Raw genomic sequence first — 23,349 nt, forward strand, 5'->3', positions numbered from 1 at the left:
GTTCTACTTTTTAATCTAGATTTAGTCATGTAATTGATTGAGAGGTGTTTCTCATGTTTGGAGTTGTTTTTTGTTGACTTACAAGATTGGAATATTTCCAAGTTTAATAGTTTTCCTGCTAAATGATTAATGTTAGGTAATCCAATCTCACCTTCATTTTTACATATGGGTTCGGCTCCGTCTCGACCGATATTCAAGCTCAAAGACTTCTCGTTGGCTTGTGGCTAAGCAGGTATCCCATGGTGCATCAGTGCAATCCCCAGATCTCGTTTGCCACGTCAACGAGTTTGGATGTGCTTCTCTTGGCTCTGGCTAAGTCTTTTGCAATTTTTTCATTCATAAGTGTTTTTTTTGCATATTTCCTGTTATTTAGTGGTAATATATATAGGTCTTTACCTAAATTGTTCTGTGGTCTTGTTTGACCTTAGTAGTTAGTATCCTGTGTACCAGTAGTTAGGCGCCTTTGCGCTTTTTTTGCCTAGATCATTAGTTTTTGGCGGTTTTGCCGCTCTTAATCAACAGGGGCTCCTGTTGATTATTGTACTATTAACTTGTTGATTGTTAACTTGTTGTCTTTGGTGGGGATCCGCTAAAGTCTTATTTAGGTTGTGGTTGCAAAGTTTTTCCTGTGTTATTGAACGTGTGTGTGTGTGTGTTTGGGTTATATACTTGGTCTGTTTGAGTTAGAAGACCCAGTTTCTTTACTCATTGCTAGGCCTGTTTAACTTAAAGGACCTAGTCCTCGTACAACCCTATTATTTGTAATTTTCATTTAAAAATTTTCCTGTGTGACTGAATCTCTGTGTCTATCTGTTACAAAAAACTCGGTCTGTTTTAGTTGAAAGACCTGGTTTTCTCTTACACAAGGCTAGGCCCGTTTAATTTAGAGGACCTAGTCCTGGTGTAATTCTTCTGCAGGGCTAGGCTCATTTTAGTTAGAGGACCTAGTCCTCAGTTATTCTCTGTTTCTCTTCTCTGGTTTTGCTTGCGTGTCTGCAATGTCTAAGGATAGCAAGGAGCATAAATCCTCTGGGTTAAAAAAATGCATGAAATGCTCCTAGAAAATGTCATTAACCGATTGCCACAGTAGCTGTGTCTACTACCTGAGAGCTATCCATTTGCAGGAATCATGTTTTTCTGTCATGCTTTCTCTCCTAGAGTGTTGCAGGAGAGAAAGAACAAGCTGATACTCAGGGGTCTTCTGAAGCCAACCTTCGAGGAAGCCTTATCTGGTTCGTCGGCTTCTTCTTCTAAGTCTTCAAAATCGAGATCTGACTTAAAAATCCAGATCTGACTCCAAATCTAAAGCTTCAAAAAGACCTTCTCCGGCACCAGCTGGTGTCTCGGAGCCACCTTCCAAATTAACAAAATCTGTCTCCTTGACTCCTCCATCTTCGGAGCCGAAGGAGAGCACCATGGTATCAGAGTCGGTCACAGGTGCTTCGGTGCCGACTGCTGAACTTTTGGAAATAGTTGACTCTACTGCTCGGAGCCAGTCTGTAGACTCCCTACCAGTCTCCTTGCTAATCAAGTCTCCAGTGCCTGCTAGGTCGAGATCCCCTACCTTATCTTCCAGGTCTTCCAGGAGCCTTTCGGAAGAAGATGTAGAGAGGGTAGTACTGAGACTCCTGAAGTCGTCTGCTCTGCCTAAATTTTTGTTAGCTCTGACCCAGTCGGCTCTGGAGCCACTCGAGCCAGTTTTGCCCTCATCTGTTATTCCTCCTCCGAGCCATGTTGGCCTTTCGGAGCCAGAGTGCTTGTTACCAATGAAGGAACCCTCGGTTCCAGCTCCCCTTGCTGCTGCATTGGAGACAAGTTTGGCTCCGTCCGTCGTGTCCAGGGACCAAAGCTCTTCTGTTGGCGCTGATGGGGAGGGTTTAAATCAATCTTCTTCAGTTCTGAGCCTTCCTCTCGGTGTTTCTGCCAGGGTGAGCTCGGACCCTGCATCTCTCTCGGAGCTGATGACTCGGGCTCTGGCACCATCCTTTGTCTCTTTAGAGCGGGGAGGGTCTTTGGAGCCAGAGAGGTTGGCTTTTGAGGTGATGAGGAGTGTGCTGTTTCAATCTACAGCCCCTGCTAGTGGTGCAAACACTCTTCTCCCCAGGGCTCTCACTTCGGTCTCAGTACCTACTCTCTCTGGAGACAGCAGAGACCCGCAGCCTCAGGAGCCACCGGCTGGTAGTCCCCACTCTTCCGAGGCCCTCCTAGAAGGTCCCTTCGAGGAGCCTCCTCAGAAGAGGTTATGCAAGAGGAAGCATATCGACTCCAAGGATGAGTCTCTGACATCGGACACTGACCTCGAGGAGTCGGAGGGGTCCCCCAAGTCATCCTCTGATGATGTCTCCTTTGTGGACATCATAGAGATCCTTAAACAGAGGTGCGACTGGCCCAATGTCAACCCTTCTGATGAGGAGTCGGTGTACCTGAAGGCTTTTGGGTCTCAACCCTCTGCCTCTTCGGTGTCTCCACCTTTCGACAAACTAACGGATCTGGTTAGTCGGAAGGTGTGGGATAATACTCCTGATGCCATGGAGCCAGTTCCCAGAAGACCAAATAAGTTCCTGTCTGCCCTTCCTGTAAAAGAATTCTTGTCTAGGGGCATTCCAGTAGATGCCATGGTGGTGGCGGTGGCCACGAAGAAGGAGTTGGCGGAGACTTCTTCCTCTGCTCATCCGCCAAATAAGGAGTTTTGACAGATGGGCAGATTTGGAAAGCATGTATTTAGTTCAGCGGCATTTACACTTCGATCTCTAAACTATCTTACCCACTTCACGAGATTGCAGAGGGATTTCCTCAAGGAGTTAGGAGATTCCATACAGGGCGCTTGTCCTGAGGGAGTTCCTGATAGGATCTCTACTCAGTTGTCCACCCTAAATTCGGTAGTTAACTCCTCCATGCGGCTTATCTCCCATGCGGCTGATGGAGTGAGCAGAGCAGTGGGCTCAGGAGTTGCCCTTAGGCACCACTCCTGGATGTGCTTGTGCAATTTTGTGGAGCCTTTTAAGTCTACCTTCACCAATGCCCCGTTTGATGGTTCCTCTTTGTTTGGTCCCAAGGTAAAAGAAACACTCATTCGGTGTGAGCAGGAAGGAAAGACTCTCTCTGCCGTGGGAGTCCATTTTACCGTTCCCTCTTAACCATACCCCAAAGGTCAAAGGGGAGTTAAAATGTGGTTCTAGAAGTCCCAGAGGGTGTTTCCGGACACACAGAGTGAATCCTCCTTCAGAGGCAGTGGAGAAGGAAATGGTAAATGTCACCCTAGAGGCAGGGGTAGTCCGCAATACCAGCAAGGCCATGATTCCTTTTGAGGGCATCCTTATCAGCACTCCTGATGTGGGGCCCGACTGCGTTTCTCTAGGGCCAGTCGGGGGTCGCATCCCTTTGTATTCAGAAGCCTGGCTAAATATAACCCAAGACAAGTGGGTGCAAAGAGTTGTTACCAGAGGCTATATCATACCCTTTTCCCTTCCACCGTTTGTTCCCAAAAAGATCCCAGATATTCCACCCAATCACAGGGATCAGGCAACTGTGGAGATCAACAAGTTTCTCTCAAAAAGAGTCATCCAGCCCATTCCAGCAGACCAGACAGGATCCGGAACTTACTCCAGGTTCTTTTTAGTCCCAAAACGAACCGGAGATGGGAGGCCAATTTTGGACCTCAGCAGATTAAACAAATCCATGAAGAAGGACAAGTTTCAGATGGTCACACTGCAGTCGATACTGCCATTGTTAAGGAAAGACTATTGGATGTGCACTCTGGATCTCCAAGATGCCTACTACCACATAAAAATGGACAAGGCATCAAGGAGATATCTGCGCTTCTGGCTGAGAGCCAGTCATTATCAGTTGCGTGCTCTGCCCTTTGGTCTCACCACAGCCCCCAGGGTGTTCACCAAATGCATGACAGTAGTGACAGCTCACTTGAGACGTCAGGGATTCCAGGTGTTTCTGTATTTGGATGACTGGCTCCTGACTGCCCCCACCAGGGGGACGCCACCATTCAACTTTGTGCTCAACTAGGGATCTCCATAAACTGGGAAAAATCTGCATTACTGCGCTCACAATCTGTGAATTTTATAGGTGCAGAGGTAGACACAGTGGATATGAAAGTTCATCTCCCCGCCGGAAGAGCACAAAACCTCATCTCACAAATTCAGTATCTTCTTTCATTTCTGAAGGTCAAAGCAAAATGGATTCTTCAACTTCTTGGAACGATGGCCTCAACCATTCTGTTAATACCTTTAGCCAGGTTGCACATGAGAATTCTCCAATGGCTCCTGTTCTCCCAGTGGTCATTCCAATATCTACCACTGGCTCACCCTATCCTGCTGACGGAATCATGCAAAAAGGACCTTCATTGGTGGATAGCCCCCAACAACTTGCTCATGGGAGCTCCCTTTGTCCCTGCCCAACCAGTTGCCACTGTGACCATGAATGCCTTCCCAGGTCGGGTGGGGGGGGGGCATTATCTTGGCAGGACTGTCCACGGCACATGGCAAGAACACGAGACTCATCTACATATCAGTGTTCTGGAGATGAGGGTGGTGCATCTGGTGTTACAAGCACTCCAGGAACTTCTTTCTCCAGGGACGATTGCGATACGATCAGACAACATGTCGGTTGTGTGGTATATCAACAAACAGGACAGTACCAGATCTTACCACTCTGTCAAGAGGCCATGGGAGTTTGGGAATGGGCAATTTCTTCCCAGCATTTTCTGGTGGCAACTCACATTCCGGGGACAACCAATGTGATAGCCGACAAGCTAAGCCAGGCAATCTTACTGCCTCATGAGTGGTCTCTGAAACGGGAAATATTGGAACAGATTTTCCGAAAATGGGGACAACCTTGCTGCGACCTTTTTGCCAGCCCAGTCAATGCCAAGTGCAGCAGTTATTTTTCACTAATTCCTCCTCCAGGGGAAACACCCAGAGATGCTCTGGTCCACGATTGGCCCACAGGACTTCTATATGCTTTTCCTCCATTCCCTCTTATCCTCAAAGTGATTCAGAAAGCCAATCAGCTGGGAAGCGAGTTGATCCTAATTGCTCCTTACTGGCCTCATCAGGTCTGGTTCCCCTTCCTCAAGCCTCTTCTCCTGGATGATCCTTGGATTCTGGACCCATTTCCAGATCTATTGACCTACATGTCAGGTTCTCTACACCCCACCCTCCACACCCTCAAATTAACAGCTTGGCAGCTCCAGTTCCATCTCTAGTCAGGCTTCATGATGTTTCTTCATCAGTGTCCCATATTCTCTTATCCTCACATAAACCCTCAACCAGAAGGCTGTATGACAGTAAATGGAAAAGGTTTTCCATTTGGGCCCAGAAAATGAATGTGGACCGCTCCCATTCCTGTGATTCTGGAATTCCTTTCGGAGCTTTTTCAGCAGGGATCTGCCGCGGCCACCATCAAAGTACAATTGGCCGCAATCTCTCTTTTTTATTTAGGGTCTCCAAATGTCAACCTTATGTCTCATAAGCTATGCAAGACTTTCTTGAGAGGAGCCACTTTACTGAGACCACCATTACAAGAACCTGTGGCTTCCTAGGACTTAAATTTTTTGTTGTCCAAATTGACATCCCCTCCCTTTGAACCTTCTCATTCATCTTCTTTAAAATATTTGTCTTGGAAGACTGTGTTTTTAGTAGTTATTACATCAGCCAGACGTGTATCTGAGCTACAAGCCCTGTCTATTAAGCCACCTTATTTAATCTTTCATAAAGACAGGGTTTCTTTACGTACCAATCCTTCATTTGTTCTACTGCAACATTAAATCAGTCCATTGAGCTTCCAGTTTTCTTTCCCAATCATTGTAATGCAGCTGAATATCATTTCCACCAGCTGGACATTCATAGACAGCTACGTTTTTATTTGTAATGGACCAAAGAATTTTGGAAGTCAGACCAGTTATTAATTTCTTTTTCTGACTCCAGATTGGGCTTACCAGTCTCTAAGGTGACATTATCTAACTGAATTTCTAGCTGCATAGCCTTCATCTACAGTTCGGAGGGGCAGACCTTTACCCAAGTGGATCAAGGCTCATTCTACCAGGTCTCTGTCTACCTCTGCAGCCTTTCAAGCCAGGGTACCACTTGATCATATCTGTGCAGCAGCTACGTAGGCTACCCTTCACACCTATATTACTCATTATAAGTTGGATTTGGCTTCTAGGGGTAGAGCATCCTTTGGCTCCACAGTGCTCAGGAGTATTTTCCAATGAGTCACCCAAGAATAAGGCTAGGGACACTGTCCCATATGTAAAAATGAAGGTGAGATTGGACTACCTAACATAAAGAAGTTATGTACTCACCATAATGTTCCATGTTGGTAGTCCATCTCACCCTTCATTTTTACCAACCCGCCCTCCTGCCCCCATCCTGGAAGATCTGGAAGTAATGCTTTAATTTTCTTGGTTGGGGACCCTTTAGTATTGATTTGTTGGTTAGGGTTTTTTTTCTGTTTCTAGCGAGCAGCAAACAAGATCTGGGGATTGCACTGGTGCACCATGGGATACCTGCTTAGCCACAAGCCAACCAGAAGTCTTTGAGCTTGAAAATCGGCCGAGTCGGAGCTGAGGATTGGCTCTGAACCCATATGTAAAAATGAAGGGTGAGATGGACTCCCAACATGGAATGTTATGGTGAGTACATAACTTCTTTTTCATGATGGTGGCAGTTTGTTGGGTATTGACGTATCTGAGTTAGCAGGAAACTGAGTGATTGCAGTTAAGAACTTTTGCCAGTGCATGGAACAGATTTGGCACACATGTGACTATCAATCTGACTGGTCACCTTTCCTTGCTTTTTTTTACGTGTGTGTGTGTGTGTGTGTGTGTGTGTGTGTGTGTGTGTCTGTGCATATATAAATATTTATATGATGTGCATGACTGGTTGGGGCTAAACCATTATACATATATAGGAAGATGTTAAATATTTTCCATTATGTTTTCTTGTCCCATTATTAACATCCATGCAACTCTAAATATACTAACTTCAAGACTGCACAACATTGGGGAAAAGTACAAAGTTCCTATCATTATTGAATCACGATCCTGCTACACTGCGTACTACAATTATTTGAGCACTCAATCGGTTGTGACAAAGAAAAAGTACCTCAATCAACTGTGTTTTCAGTGGTGTAAATCTAATTCATATATAGGAGTTTCTTCTTTAACATTGAGAATTCACATTATCATAGTTCAGTGCATCATAAAACAGCATTAAGTAAATTATCTGCTTCACATCCCATCTGGTAAACCTTCCAGATGCAAAATGAAACCTAATTGTTTCCTTTTGTGACTGTGCTCCCATACACACACACACACACACACACACACACACACACACACACACACACACACACACACACACACACACACACACACCACCTTCCACTATAAGCATCATGACAGATACACTGGCACAATGGTAACAACTAATTACAAAAATAACACAGATAGCTTTCTTTTGCAATCACATACATAGCAATTTGTCCATGAAAACAAACCAGAGCCAGAATAATTTACTCATCATATACAGGGGAGGTTTCATCTCCACACCTCCTGATATGGGAGCTTTGCTCCATACCTTATTACTTGGATATACTAACTGCACAGTCACACCAATGTGACCAAAGGGAAAGACCTATTGTTATACTATAGTCGATAGTAAGCGAGATGACAGTAGGCTAACATGATCAAAGCAGCACTCTCGAAATAAGACATATAAGTCCACTTGAATAACTGGTGCTTCATGAATAATGGAGTTCCTGACTGACTCCTTAAAATCATGAAAAAAGAATTATGAACTCTGTGCAAGGTCAGATGAGACTACAAACCAGCAAAACACTTAAACTTAATTAGAATTTGATGCCTCTTTATTGAAAATAAAAAAAATATTAAATAGATGAAAACTTTTGCCCTTAATTAGGCTTCATTAGATGCCTACTTGAAGCACCTGTAGTCTGACCACCCAGGCAAACACAACCCTCATACACAAACACATCCTTCTAGCTTCATTCACGCCCCTACAGTCATGCATGTACACCTCTGTATACGATAACACCCTCCCCATTCACACGTCTTCATAGAATTTTGTTAAACATAGCTGCACAGTGACTGCTTTCATTGGAGTTAATGGGTGACTGCCTTCTTCTGAGTGTGTTAAATTTTTCTGCCACCAGTGGAAATTTGTGAGGCCAAGTGATTCTCTGAATCACTAAGAAGTGTAAATTGGGAGCCACAGACATTTCTGGGGGAAAGCATGTGGCCAGATAGCATTAACTAGTCCCCCAGAATTCCTCATTATCATGTGGCATGAATAGTGGGATCACCATCTGTGTTGATGATCCCACTATTAGAAAACCTCAACAGCAGGACGCACTTTGAATCAGAAAAGATTAGTGAAAGGGGGAGCTGCTGATGTTGAGGCTTCTAACTCATAGTAATCCTTTAATGAGTCCAAGGGGTTAACTGATAGGTGAAGGTATGTACAATGATTTGTACTTTTAGAATATATTTTGGAAGGTATGTACAATGATTTGTACTTTTAGGAAATTATTTTCTCAGCTTTCTTTTCTATAGATAGAAACTCTAGAAATATTTTTTGCCATAACTGTATTCCCAGATACTTACTTATTTCATTTTATTTTATTTTATTTATTTATATTTGTTTACTGAGGTAGTACAGTGATCAGTATTGGCCATTTTCAGGCTCAACCTGGGTGAAATAAAAAACATTTCACAAACAAAAAATACAAAAATGTAAGTGGTAACAAAGTAGTTCTGACTAATTACATAGAAAAAAAAAACGTTACATATACATGCTACTGAACAAGCACAGTGTAATGTATAGTATATACATCAGTTTCTAAAGTGGGTCAATCTTCAGTAAGTCCTAACAGAGAAAAGACTTGAAAAGGAGATAGGTTAGGTGATATGTCCTGTGTTGCAGCAGGAGCATTTGGCTTGGATGAACAAGTGCTTGCATTCTGAATTTGGAATAAGTGCTGATTTCCTTAATGTTGACAGGGAGAGCTTGCCAAGGAGTATCTGCCTTAGAGTAGATAGCTTGCGCAGTGCTATGAAGTTTCATTCTAGGGATAATGAGGGTTGATGTGGCTTGAGAGCAGTGTATAAGGAAGGTTTACTTGGCAGGGCGGTTGTAGTCATTTTTCCATACTTCAAAACAAGGACAAAGTTGTGTAAAAATCCATTTTCTTCTGGGAGAAATTGCAATTCTTTATGTGGAAAGAGCTACTGTTATGCAACATATTATTTCTACATGCAAAGATGACAAAAGTAATGCATACTCCCTAACATTTGTAGAATTATTAGAGTTTTTAGGAAGTCCTAAAAGGGAAGAAAAGTGATTAGTGTGATTTTAGAAGGAGTTTGTAAACTTAAAACCAAGGCTTACTCTATAGGTGATTGATAACCAGTTGATCAGGCTCTTACTGATTATGGTAGAATGATGTGTAGATTTTTAGGCACAAAAATGTTGCTGTTTATACAAGACCTGTGTGTGCATCAGTGTGTTTGTAGGGGGTGCTCTCCTTTCCTCACTGTTATAAAACTGTGGAGTTAATCTATATAAATTAAGGTATGAGGTGTGGGGGGGGGGGCTTGCCCCCATATAAAATACTTACTGTGATATTAGTGGGTGGATTGTAGGGGAAGTGATTTGTTGGTAATCTGTAATCTAAAAATAGTTTTATGAATGATCATGCACCAATGATTCATAGGAGAAATAGAACCCAGCACTATGTAGCAATGATTTTAGCATTCAGTGGCACACAGTACAGACTATGTCAGAATTAAATATATTATATGAATGCCAGTTTTTTAAGGAATGAAGTGTTATTGGATAAAATAGCACAAGACTGTTTATAGCTTTTTTAATGATCTTGTCTTCATTAATAAAGGACCCTGCACCACAAACTTTGCTTTTTTCTCTCTCCTCTTTTCCATTTGACATTAGGTATTCATAACCAAGTTAGGATTTAATGAAAACATTTGACATGTATGTTTGTTTTCTTGTTCACAATGCACTTAATCTGTAATAATGATTTTTACTTTTCTCCTTACCTGCAACCATCTGCCTGCAGGCTATGGTAAGTGTCCTTTATATCATTGATCATCTTAGATAATGCTTATTTGTTTGTTTCCTTCACAATTACATCTGAAATAAACACAAAATACTAGCTAGATCAGAATCATGAAACCTTTAGTAGCCAAAGATGCAAAGTGTAAGCTTTAGTCATTTAGAAATGTTAGCGAGGAAAAATTAAAGTCACACTCAGAAAAGGCATTTGTTTCCAAGTGTTACGGAGACTGGATGTGTGTGAATGAATGAATTGATTGCTGGATAGATGTTGAATGCAAAAAGAGGAGAGAATTGTTGAGCACAGTCACACAAGAATACTAATTATACAACATGATAATGTTAGTGAGGTGGCGCAGGATGTAACAATTGCTCCATAGACTGAAGTGCTATCGCTTTAAAAATACAAAGTTAAACACTACATATGGTTAATGACTGCTTACCCTTAATAAAAAAATGATGCAGACTTTGAATATGACTTGAACATATAACAAGATCAGTAACTACTATAAACAGGTAAACATACCCCTCAACTGTCCAGATTTTTGTATAATGTCCAGTTTTTGCTTTCTATTTTGATCTGTTCCTCACAGAGTTTGTGTTTTTCTGGAAAATCAGAGAGGACTGAATTCACTAAATAATGACATACATTTGAGACTCAGACTTCATATCCTTCAGAAAATGAAAATTTATTCTAGTAACTTTTCAAGTTTATAAGAGCAGTAATTAAAATGTGTTCCTGTTTTTGGGCATTTGTTCCTCCATTATTTTTGCCTTTGTCCACATTTCTTGTGCTAAGAGGTTGCAAGGCATGAAAGTAAATATTTTGTATTTGGTACTGCCATATTTGTGTTTCTATATATGCACTACATAATGCAATGGACAACAGCTTAGGTACAGGTGACAGAGATTTGTCATACTGATACACTGTAAGATCACAGTCAGACCTTGAAAAAAATATACATTTTAACCTCTGAAATACATTTTTGTGTGAAAATGTTTTGTAAGTGCTTTTGAAATTGCTACTGCACTGCTGCCTTTCTATCCTTTTTCAGTGCTTTGAGCCACTTTCCCTTATTTGTGTCTCTCCCTGAAATTATCTTCATTTAGATTTGCGATGCAGTCTACTAAGTCAAACGTGAGAAGAATGTATGGGGATGTGCTTCAATTGTTATTCCACATAGGATGTGATTTATTTTTAATTCAGTTCATATTAGTTGTCCAAATCTAACAGCCCCTAGTGAGGTAGGTTCAGCAGCCCCATTTTCTTTCCCATGAATTTGTCTTTTATAAGCCTTCAGGAAGGTTTCCTCATCTTACTGTTACTGGTGCCAGCAAACTCATCCTTACTTGCAAGTATTATGGCTATTCTACTAGCTGCAGCATCCCTTCCTCCCTGGTGAACAGTTTCTCAATGGGTAGCCAGAAGAAAACCAGGATGGCAGTACTTTTAGCAACTTAGAGATCTATGATTATCAATGGTGCAGAGTTCTAAGACAAACGATGTTGGCTGCTGTAAGAGGGCTCTTGCATACCTTCTGCATTCAGCAGAGTTTGAATAAGTAGTTGTGGGTCAGTACTTTCCTTCCACTAGTAATCTATAATGTGCTGACCTCTTCTTCTATGCTCACTGTGAAAAGACGTGGTACTGCAGGGAATACCCATTCCTTTTATTCTAAAGTAGCACTGCAACCTGAGTTCTGAGAGTCCTACAGGCTCATTTGCACCCATCTCCTGAGACATATCTTTGCTCATCTCAGGAGCATAACTTTACTTATGACAACCTGACATACAAAAAGCATCCTTAGAAAGAAATACTTCACTGTGAGGCATGATTCATCCTTCTGTCAATTGCCCAAGCAATCTTGATTCCTGTTCAGGTCATGAATGAGGAATAGAATTAGCAGCTTTTCAGATGCCCAAACAGGACATTTCTTAGTAAACCAGAAGATTTTGTAGGACAAACCAAACTGTAAACTAATGAAAAATGACTTATTTTCATTTTATTACTAAAGACTCACTTGCTCACTCATGCAGAATGTTGATTGTTCATATTGTTTTTAACATACTTGAGTGTCTCAAGACATATTAACATTCTGTATTTTTTATGAGGAAAATGTTTTCCTGAAATATCAGAACAGGTTGAATTGTTCATGTTTTTTCCTCCTGCAAGACACAATTATCCAAATCAGGATTGCCCTGCATCATGAGGGACAGGTTGTCACCCTAAATGAACACTGCTTCAAAACTGATCAGTTACCAGCATATAAAACTTTTTAAGTAAATAAACAGATCATTTATATATCCATGTAGATGATCTTTTCTGAAATTCACAGAAGATATTGTAAGCAAATCCACAGATGCAGAGACCCTTTCACAGCATCACATTGGGAGCCATTCTGCCCAGGACAAACATGTCACCTTACTGATAGATGCAAAAGTTTGGTACGTGGAGTCAGCCCGCTTATTACAAAGAGTGGCCAGTACATTCATAAGCACTGTGTGCAGTCACATAAATTGGTTGTGCATGGTGTTTCTTGTCTGCAGTCGTGTAGGACTGTTCTTAAAAACAGATAGTGCCTCTGTTATGTGATGCTCTAACAGACTAACAGACTTTAGAAGATCTCCTGAGGATATTATTGCACACAAGGGGCAATGATGTTATTACCCAAAATTGTTGCGAGCTGTATGATAGATACTAAGGGACATATTTGTGCTGATAGCTATGCCATGAGGAAGTCAGATTGCAGGTATTGTCTAATGACAGCAGCTAGATCTATTTCATGAGCATGATATGAGTACAATAAACAGCTGGCTGATAGAATACTTTAAGCAGTACATTCTCATGGCCAGTAAGGACCTTCTGTCTTCATTCATTATTCCACTTGTGCTTGTTTTATATAATGAATACATTACAGTTAAAAGAATCAATGCTCAGAAGACTGAATGCTGTTTCCCTTGTTTTTCAGGCTGCTGGTTACTTTCCATGTGACATTGCAGTACAGTGGGGTTGGGAAATTTGTACTTAGTCTGCTGTTGTGTGATCTTGGAGTTAGTATATATATATATATATATATATATATATATATATATATATATGAGTAACATTTTTTTTAACTATTTGATCATTTTAGATTCACTCTAAAATAATCGCTCGTTTCATTCGCTGTTTGAATCAGCATTTGGTATTTAATGATATAATCAATTAATAAGTTTTTCTATGTGACTCACCACTGACAGGGGTAATGATGATCATTCCATCTATACATTAAAGAAATGGATGGTACAATGAGCAGTGGTTAACATTGTCACCTCATAGCAAGAGGCTCTTGGGTTTAATTCTCGGCTGGGGTACCTTCTGTGCGGAGTCTGCATGTCCACCCTGCATTTGTCTGGGTTTCCTCTGGGTACTCCAGTTTTCTCCCACATTGTAAAGACATGCATCTGGAGCATTTCTCCCCAGGCTTCGCTGAAAATAAGGTCTGTCCTAGTTGGACTTTACCAGTAAACAATTGTTAAATAAAATAAATAAATAAGTAGAATAAACTTCTCTTTGTACCATCAACTTGTAGCTAAACATTACATTACTGAAATATATCTGTTTTCATCATTATGTATTGAGCATTGTCACTTACATGATAAATCATACTGATTGCTATACAACTACTTCATTATGGAACAAAGTACTCATCATACTACAAGTCTTGTTTCGTAACAATAGATTTGATGTCGCCTATTTTCATTAATTCCTCCACTGTTGGGTTTGGATCAAACTTGGATGCTTCTTCCAGGCTGTAGGATTCTTGAACTCTCGAGCTCCTCCCTTTACCCATAATGCCCCACCAACCTAACATACTTCAGATCTCATTTGCTGCCATTGCAAACAGACATAGATTAAGAGCTCTCGAGCTTAATTATACTTGTATTCCCCTTTCTGTACTCTATATATCTCCCTGGTTACCCTTTGTAAGATTCTTGTGCTTGTGTGATTTTTGCATAGCCATTTAATTCTTCTTTTGTCAATTAACCTTTTTAGGGCACCTTGCTGTTTGACCCCCAAGGTAAAAGACATACTCTCCAGGTGTGAACAAGAAGGAAAGACTCTATCTGCTATAGGCACATTCTTTTCTACTCCTCAAAGGTCCTTTTCTAGGAACCAGTGAGCTGGTAGAAAGATGCGTGGTTCAAGAAATCCTAGGGTCCCTTTCAGGAATCACATGGAGATAGTTTCCCCTAGGGCCAGAGGGAGGAACTCAAATGGAAGACACTGTACCCATGGCAGAGGTGGTCCGTATATCCAGGGATCTAGAGATATATTTTTTTAGACAGATCCTATCAGCACTCCTGAATGGAGGATCAACTGTCTGTCTCTGGAGGCAGTCAGAGGTCTTCTATCCCTGTACCGGAGACCCTGACTAGATATCACAAAAGATTTATGAGTGCAGATAATAGCATCCAGAGGTTATATTATACCATTTTCCCAATCCCCTCCAATAGTTCCAAATAAATCCCAGATGTTCTACCAAATCAGAGGGAAGCAGCTTCTCTAGAGATCAAAAAGTTGCTAGAAAAAAGAATCATCCAAGAAGTCCCCCTAGACCAGAGAGTATCTGGAACTTACTTGGGATTCTTTTTGGTGCCAAAAAAGACAGGGAACTTCAGACCAACTTTGGATCTCAGCAGACTAAATCCTTCTGTTCAGTATACAAAGTTCTTTGTGGTTATAGTTCAGTCCTTTCTGCCATTTTTGCACAAGGGCTACTGGATGTGCTCAGTAGATCTTCAGGATGCGTACTATCACATCAAAATGAACAGAGACTCCAGAAGATACCTATGCTTCCAGCTGGGACCCAGTCATTAACAGTTCAGAGCACTGCCTTTTGGTCTTACCACAGCCCCCAGGGTGTTCACAAAATGCATGGCAGTCGTAGCAGCTCACCTGAGACTGCTGGGATTCCAAGTGTTTCCATATGTAGACTGGCTCCTGACTGCTCCAATCAGGCATCAACTGATTCAAGCAAGGGACTAGGTATTCCAGCCATGCTACGATCTGGGAATATCAGTCAGTTAAAACAAACCTCAACTCATACTGACTCAGAGTCTGAAATTTATTGATGCTTATCTGAATGCAGTCACCCAAATAGCCTCTCTTCATCCATCTTGAATAGAAATCCTTCAATTCCAGGTCAGAGAAGATAATTCAAAATCCATCCCTTCTGACATGACTGAGTCAAGCCTTGGGATCCATGGCAAAGGCAATCACCTTTGTACTGCTTGCCAGGTTCCATATGAGAATCCTTCAGTGGGCACTCGCTACTCAATGGTCCATTCTCCAACACCCAATATCATTGCCAATCAAAATTACTCAAGCATGCAAGAATTACCTTCTATGGGGGATCCACTCCAATCAGCTCCACAAAGGCCATTTTGTTGTTCTCCCTCAAGACAAAGCAACAGTAACCATGGATACCTCTCAGCTTGGGTGGAGAGGCATTTCTTTGGAAGGACAGTCCAAGGCACATGGTCTCCCAAAGAGACCAAAATGCATATCGATGTCCTGGAGATGAGAGTTGTCCTGCTAGCATTGCAGGCCTTTCAAAGTACTCTTCCACTCAGGACTATTGCAGTCCAGATGGACGATATGTCAGTAGCTTGTTACATCAAGAAACAGGAGGGAACCAGTTCTTATCCTCTTTGCTGAGAAGTGATGAGAGTATGGCAATGGGTGATCTCTTCCAGTCACTTTCTGATAGCAGTGCACATCCCGGGGAAATCTAACGTGATTTCAGACAAGTTAGGCAGGTCCATATGATGCCTCATGACTGGTCTGTCAGCTTCAACATGGTGCAGATTATTTTCCATCAGTGGGGCCAACCATGCTGCCATCTATTTGCCTCTCCCCTCAACAACAAATGTATCAGTTTCTTTGCCCTGAGCTCCCCACAAGGGAAGTCACTGAGAGATGCTCTTATTCACACTTGGCCCCCCATTCTCCTTTATGCTTATCCACCATTAACCCTCATTCCCAAATTTTTACAGACAGCATCTTGAGTGAAGAGCACAGTTCTCCTCAATGCCCCTTTCTGGCCTCATCAGATTTGGCTTCCCTTCCTCTAGCCTTATCTTCTACATCCGCCATGGTTTCTGGATCCAACTCCAGACCTCCTGTCTCATCTGACAGGCATGACTCACCCAGACTTAACAGGTCTCAAGATGATCACATGGTTTCTCCAGTTTTATTGATTGCTAGTCAGCCCAGGCTGTCCTCCCCTGTTTGTCACATTTTGTCATCTACATCCCACTACATCAGATCTATGGCAACCTTATCAGCCTTTTTTCCAGAACTTCCTTGGATGATATTTATGCAGCTGCAACTTGTGCTAATCCTCATACCTTTATTACTCATTACAAACTGGAAATCTGGTCTCTAGGGTAAGAGTAGCTTTTGGCTCTGCAGTGCTCTAGAATATCCTTCCTAAGAGTCCTCTTGAGGTTTAGGTTGTTGGAGACTCTGTCCAACAGTTGAGTAATGAATGAAAGTAGACATCAGACTAAAAAGTTAAATCCTCATCATAATGTTTCATCTGTGATGTCCATTTTCATTCTTCCTCATTTTCCCACCCATCTACCTCCTCTTTGTTCTACTTCTGGTGAGATTGAAAAGTATTGGAGGAACCTCTCTTCCTAGTTTGAGCTCAAGCTTCCATTCTTTTCCTATTTTCCACTGCTCTGTTAATCAGATGGGCAGCAATCTAGATATAAGGTATGTTAGGTTGGTTGGGCATTATGCAAAAAGGGAGGAGCTTGAGAGTTCAAGAATCCTTCAAGCTGGAAGAAGCAGCTGAGTCGGATCCGGCCCCAACAGTTGAGGAAGAATGAAAATGGACAACACAGATGGAGTGTTATGGTGAGTGCATAACTTTTTATTTATACAATTGGCAAAGGTTTGTCAGTCTTCGTGATTATCATTCCAACTCATACCAAAGTTGTGGTTGTCACTGGGTGGGAGAGAAGTTAACACATAGAAATGAAACCTGGAACCACAAGTGCAAAAAATCATTTAACTGAAGCACTTCATATTTGTAAACTTTATATGTGTATTTGTAGGAAGAAGAACAGATTGAGACATGAATCTGTAGCCATAACTGTTGCATAGCGGTAGGTAGCATGATGGCAGTTTGACAGGTAGACACAACAGTGATGGCACAATTTGTTGGATATTGTGGGACATTTTCTTAACTTTGAGGATGAATAGAAAAAGCTAAGCACTTACCTTGCATACCCAGAGAGCTGAAGATACACACACACACACACACACACACACACACACACACACACACACACACACACACACACACACACACACACACCTTCTATCACCCATAACAGGAGGTAAAAGTGTGTTTTTGTGTGTGTGTGTGTGTGTGTGTGTGTGTGTGTGTGTGTGTGTGTGTGTGTGATTACAAATGGTGATGTTAAAATATGTCAGTGTGTTTGTGGAAGATGGAGAGATATAAAAAGGGCTGGTGGATGTGGGGGACACTTCCAGAGATGACAGCAGTATGTTATGTTCTTCATATTGATTACTGCTGCAGTAGTATTAACTATATGGGTTATATCCTGCCAAGGATATAACAGCCAGCTAGTGCCTAAAACTTCAGGGCACTGTCCACATGTTCAAACCATTAGGCAGCTCAAGCTAAGCAAACATAGGATGTTATGTGATCCTATCTCGCCTACATTCTGAATGATGGGTTCGGAGCCGATCCCTCGGCTCCGACTCGGCACGCTTATGCCAAAGAGCGAAGTCTCTTATTGGCTGAGCTTACTATATCCCAGGATGCACCACTACCAGTCCCCCAGATCTCGTTTGCCGCTTCCCTGCGAAGACGTGGTCTCGAGCTGGCTGGGCTGAGTAGCTTTTATTAACTACTTTTCTGTCAGTTTTTTGCTGCTTTTTGGTCACAAAAGCTGTTTTAACGGCTATCGCTTCTTTGTGTACGAGTGGATTGTGAAGATTGTTGTGTGAGATTGGGTTGAGTTTGTTTTCGGCCCCCCTTACATCCAGGGCCTTCCCAGACGGTCAACCTTTGAAAACCTTTCAGGGTCTCTAGTCTACAGTAGTTGGGAGTTCCCTGTCATTTACAGCTAGTGTTTGTGTTAAACTTTAACTATAAGCTTAGATTTATCACAAGCAAATCTATAGTTGTTTGAATTCCTGTCAAAGAATTGTTGAACATCATGTCTCAAACCCCTAGGCCTTCGGGCTTTAAAAAATGTTCGAAATGTGGTTTTAAGATGTCTATTACTGACGATCATTTGCTATGTGTATATTGTCTAGGGGCAAAGCACTTGCAGGAGTCATGCAGCGTATGCCACGCTTTTTCCTCAAGGGTCCTCCAGGAGAGGAAAAATAAATTGATTCTTAAGGGGTTAATTAAACCCTCTTTTGAAGAAGCCTTGGCATCCTCTCCGGCTCCTGCCAAAAAGAAAAGGGCTTCGGTTCCGACCAGTCCGTCGGATCCGACTGCCAAGAGACCTAGGCAGGCCTCTCCTTCGGCTCCAAAGACTTCGGAGCCGAGGTCGGAACGGTCTGCCTCGATGCCACCAGTATCGACTCCTCTGGCTTCGGAGCCGATGGCTGGGGCATCGAGAGGCGGGTCACCTTCGTCGGCTCCACTGCTCGGAGCCGGCAAGGGTCGCCCGCTCAGACACTTCCTCCTCGGCGCCGGTCTACCTCGGCACCGATGGAATCTGGTGTGAGTATTCCCTCGGCGCCGATTCTCATCGAGTCGCCTCGGAGCCGGTCCCCTAGTCCCTTGGGGCCGATGGAGAGGCCTTCTCGAACCCGTTCTGTTTCCTCTCGGTCTTCGAGGATGTCGGATTCTGATATAGACAGGGTGCTCCAAAGACTGTTCCAGTCCCCAGTCTTCCAAAAATTTGTTTCGGTTCCGACCCAGTTGGCTTCGGAGCCGATGACCATGGCCCACCCCATTGCCATTCCTCCTCCGACTGCTTCGGCTCCATCGGAGCAGGTGCTGTTGGAGCCGGTGGAGATCTCAGGGTCGGCTCCGACCCTTACTCCAACCCGGGCCCTCGGGTCCGAGTTTGGTACGCGGACTTCTTCGGCTGGACCCGAGGGTGATGTTTCGGGACCTATGCTTTCGGTTCCGAGCCTCCCTCTCGGTGCTTCGGCTGCGGGACTTCCGTCGACTATCATGGCTCCGGAGACCGGACACTCCCAGGATTCTGGGGGTCCGGCTTTCAGGGCCATGAGGAGTGCCTTGGCCAAGTCCTCTTCGGCCATCTCTCCGGTTTTACCAGCACCTTCCCTGGGCGTGGAGACTGGGTCTTTGGCAGTTCCCCTGTCCGTAACCAGCGGAGCCCCGAGGCCTGAGGTTACCCCCAGTGGGGGTTCCTCCTCCTGAGGGTTCTTCGAGTTGTCTTCAGAGGAACCCCCAAGGAAGAGATCGTGCAAGAGGAAGCACGTGGACTCCCCGAGTCTATTACATCGACACTGATATGGATGATGCGGAGGGGTCCCAGTCGCCCTCGGATGATGTCTCATTTGCAGACATCTTAGAGATCCTCAAACAACGAGGCGGCTGGATATCCAAACCCCCCTCTGCTGACGAATCAGTGCTCCTCAAGGCCTTTGGGGCTCAGCCCTCCGCCTCCTGGGTGTCTCCGCCTTCGACGAGCTTCTGGATTTAGTTTGTCGGGCGTGGGAACATCCAGATACCGTGGAACCAGTCCCTTCTCGTCCAAATAAATTTTTATCTGCTCCCCCGAGAAGGAGTTCCTTACTAAAGGCGTGGCTGTAGATGCCATGGTGGTGGCATCTGCTACACAACAGGACGTGGCAGAGGCTTCAACGTCTATCCATCCTCCTAATAAGGAGTCTAGGAGTATGGATAGGTACGGGAAGCGCACCCTGACTTCAGCGGCCTTTACCTTAAGGTCTCTGAATTACTTGGCACATTTTACCAGGCTTCAGAGGGATCTGGTCAAGGAGTTGTCAGATTCCTCTCGGTAACCTACCTGAGCAGCTAGCCCAGTCGGTTAGCTCTCAGTTGGCTATCCTTACGTCAATTTCTAACTCGTCCATGAGGCTCATTTCCTATGCGGCCGAAGGGGCGGGTAGAGCGGCAGGCACAGGCGTGGCTCTACGTAGACAAGCCTGGCTCCGCTTGTGTCAGTTTACGGAGGCCTTCAAGTCTTCCTTCGCCGACGCTCCCTTTGATGGGTCCTCATTGTTTGGACCCAAGGTGAAAGACACCCTTACCCGCTGTGAGCAAGAGGGAAAAACGTTATCTGCCGTAGGGGCCCGTTATTCCACTCCCTTTCGGCCTTACCCCAAGGCCAAAGGAGGGGAAAATGTGGTTCGAAAATCTCGCAAGTTTTTCTCCCAACAGCAGGAAGATTCCCGTCCAGAGGCAGAGGGCGGGAAATTTTTCAGGGAGACGCCGTCCCAGAGGCGGCAGAGGGCCCGCAATTCTGGAGACCACGAGTCCTTTCGTGGCTCTTCAGCCTCCCACACGACATGAGGGATTGCCCGGCTGTGCTGCTCGAGCCAGTCGGGTGTCGCTTGCCAAGCACCTAAAAGCCTGGGAGTCAATCACTCAGGACAGATGGGTGCTTCGATCATTGCCGGAGGTTACACCATCCCATTCAAAGACTCACCCCTCCGTCCAAGAGAATCCCGGACCCACCACCCAGTCAAAGGGAAATAGCAGCCGCAGAAGCTTTAAAGCTGCTAGAAAAGGAGTCATCCAACCGGTCCCCACAGACCAGATCGGATCAGGAAATTACTCCAGGTTCTTTTTAGTGCCAAAAAAGACAGGGGACCTGAGACCGATATTGGATCTCAGCAGACTGAACCAATCCATCACGAAATCCAGATTCCGAATGGTCACGTTACAATCCATTCTCCCGTTGTTGGAGAAGGATGTTTGGATGTGCTCCATAGACCTCAAGGACGCCTATTATCACATACCGATACATCAGGCGTCCAGAAGGTATCTGCGCTTCAGCCTGGGAGTCAGTCATTACCAATTTTGTGCTCTGCCCTTTGGTCTCACCACAGCCCCCAGGGTGTTCACCAAGTGTTTGGCAGTAGTGACGGCTCACCTGAGAAGTCTTGGATTCCAAGTGTTTCCCTATCTCGACGACTGGCTCCTGACTGCCACCACCAGGCATCTACTAATGGACAACCTCAAAGCCACCATCTCCTGGGTGTTTCCCTAGGGATTACATTCAATTGGTCAAAGTCTGTCTTGCTGCCCTCTCAACGCATAAAGTTTATAGGAGCAGAGATAGACTCAAGATTGATGCGTCTTTCTTCCTGCCGAAAGGATCCGAACTTTACAGGGCCAAGTTCAAGCTCTGATCTCGAGATCCAAAGCCCCAGCCAGGATGGTCCTACAGGTTTTAGGCTCAATGTCTGCCACGGTTCTTTTAGTTCCTCTAGCAAGATTACACATGAGGATTCTTCAGTGGCTTTTGTCAACTCAATGGTCCTTTCAGGATCTTCCCCTCAATCATCACATCATGATTACGGACATATGCAAAAGGGACCTTCGCTGGTGGCTTCAGACATCCAACTTGGATCAGGGAAAACCCTTTGTTCTCCCCCCTCCGGTGGTTACCCTGACGACAGATGCCTCCCAGATAGGGTGGGGGGGGCATTGTCTGGGCAGGCTAGTTCAGGGCTCTTGGCTTCCGGAAGAAGCTCCTCTCCACATCAACGTGTTGGAGATGAGGGCTGTACTTCTATCTCTACAGGCCTTACACAAGTTTCTTCCTCAGGGCATCATCGCCATCCACACAGACAACATGTCGGTGGTTTGGTATCTGAACAAACAAGGAGGGACCAGATCGTATCCCCTTTGCAGAGAGGCCATGAGAGTGTGGGAATGGGCTGTAGCTACCAACCGCTTCTTGGTAGCGACCCACATCCCGGGAAAGTCAAATGTATTGGCGGACAAATTAAGCAGGACAATTCTCTCCTCACGAATGGTCTCTAAACCGCACAGTAGCAGCCCAGGTTTTCAAGAGATGGGGGACGCCGTGCTGCGACCTATTTGCAACTCCACAAAACACCAAGTGCCGAAGGTTCTTCTCCTTGATTCCACATCGGGAAGTACCAGCCATGGATGCTCTAGCACAACCTTGGCCAACAGGGCTACTTTATGCCTTTCCTCCAATTCCACTCCTTCCCAAGGTTATTCAAAAAGCTTCTCAACTAAGGTCTTCAATGATTCTGATTGCCCCATACTGGCCTCGTCAGATATGGTTTCCTTACCTGAAAAAGCATGCAGTGGACGATCCGTGGACCTTAGACCTGATCCCGGATTTGCTAATCCATCAGTCGGGACATTGGCATCAGTCCCTTCAATCTCTGAAATTGACAGCTTGGCTCCTCCACTTCCAACCTTAGTTAGAAGCCACACACTAGACCCGGAAGTAGTTCACATTTTATCTTCGGACCACAAACCCACCACTAACAAATTGTACCTCAGTAAGTGGAAGAGGTTTGCTATCTGGGCTCAACTCAAGGGCTTAGACCCTATCACTGCTCCTGTCCCAGAGGTTTTGAAATTCTTGACATCTCTGTTTAATCAGGGATCTTCTGTCTCAACTATTAAAGTTCAGCTAGCTGCTATCTCTAAATTCCATGAATCCACGGATCCTCCTTTGATGAGCAACAGACTATGCAAAACGTTCATTAAAGGTGCGAGTCTGTTAAGACCACCAGTTTTTCATCCTGCACCTCCGTCGGATCTTGATTTGGTACTTCGCGCATTAACATCTCCCCCTTTTGAACCGGCTGCTACATGCGAATTAAAATATCTGTCTTGGAAAACGGCATTCTTAGTGGCTATTACTTCTGCAAGAAGAGTCTCAGAGCTGCAAGCCCTGTCTATTAAACCACCGTACTTGATTTTCCACAAGGATAGAGTATCACTTAGGCCTAATCCATCCTTTGTCCCAAAGGTCTGCTCTAGTTTCTGTCTTCAACAATCTCTAGAACTACCAGTTTTCTTTCCAAAATTCTCTAATGAAGCAGAATACACTCTCCATAAATTGGATGTTCACAGGCAATTACGCTTCTATTTAGACAGGACTCAGCAACTTCGTAAGTCAGACCAGTTGTTTGTGTCCTTCTCAGATAATAAATTGGGCCAAACCATCACAAAAGCTACAATCTCAAAATGGATCAGAGATTGCATAACTCAGGCCT

The 23,349-nt window shown here is 44.0% G+C and overlaps 1 protein-coding gene across 1 annotated transcript in view; it reads left to right on the forward strand.

Moving 5' to 3' along the window:
* Positions 1-23,349, forward strand: part of UNC13A (unc-13 homolog A) — a 5,702,976-nt gene that overhangs the window by 3,808,896 nt on the left and 1,870,731 nt on the right. The window contains exon 14 of the mRNA XM_044054109.1: positions 10,111-10,116. Coding sequence (XP_043910044.1) covers positions 10,111-10,116 — 6 coding nt within the window. The remainder of the gene's footprint in view (positions 1-10,110; positions 10,117-23,349) is intronic.

Source organism: Protopterus annectens, chromosome 13.part0, assembly GCF_019279795.1.
Source record: "Protopterus annectens isolate FY-2018-M chromosome 13.part0, PAN1.0, whole genome shotgun sequence".
Classification (NCBI taxonomy): Eukaryota; Metazoa; Chordata; order Ceratodontiformes; family Protopteridae; genus Protopterus; species Protopterus annectens.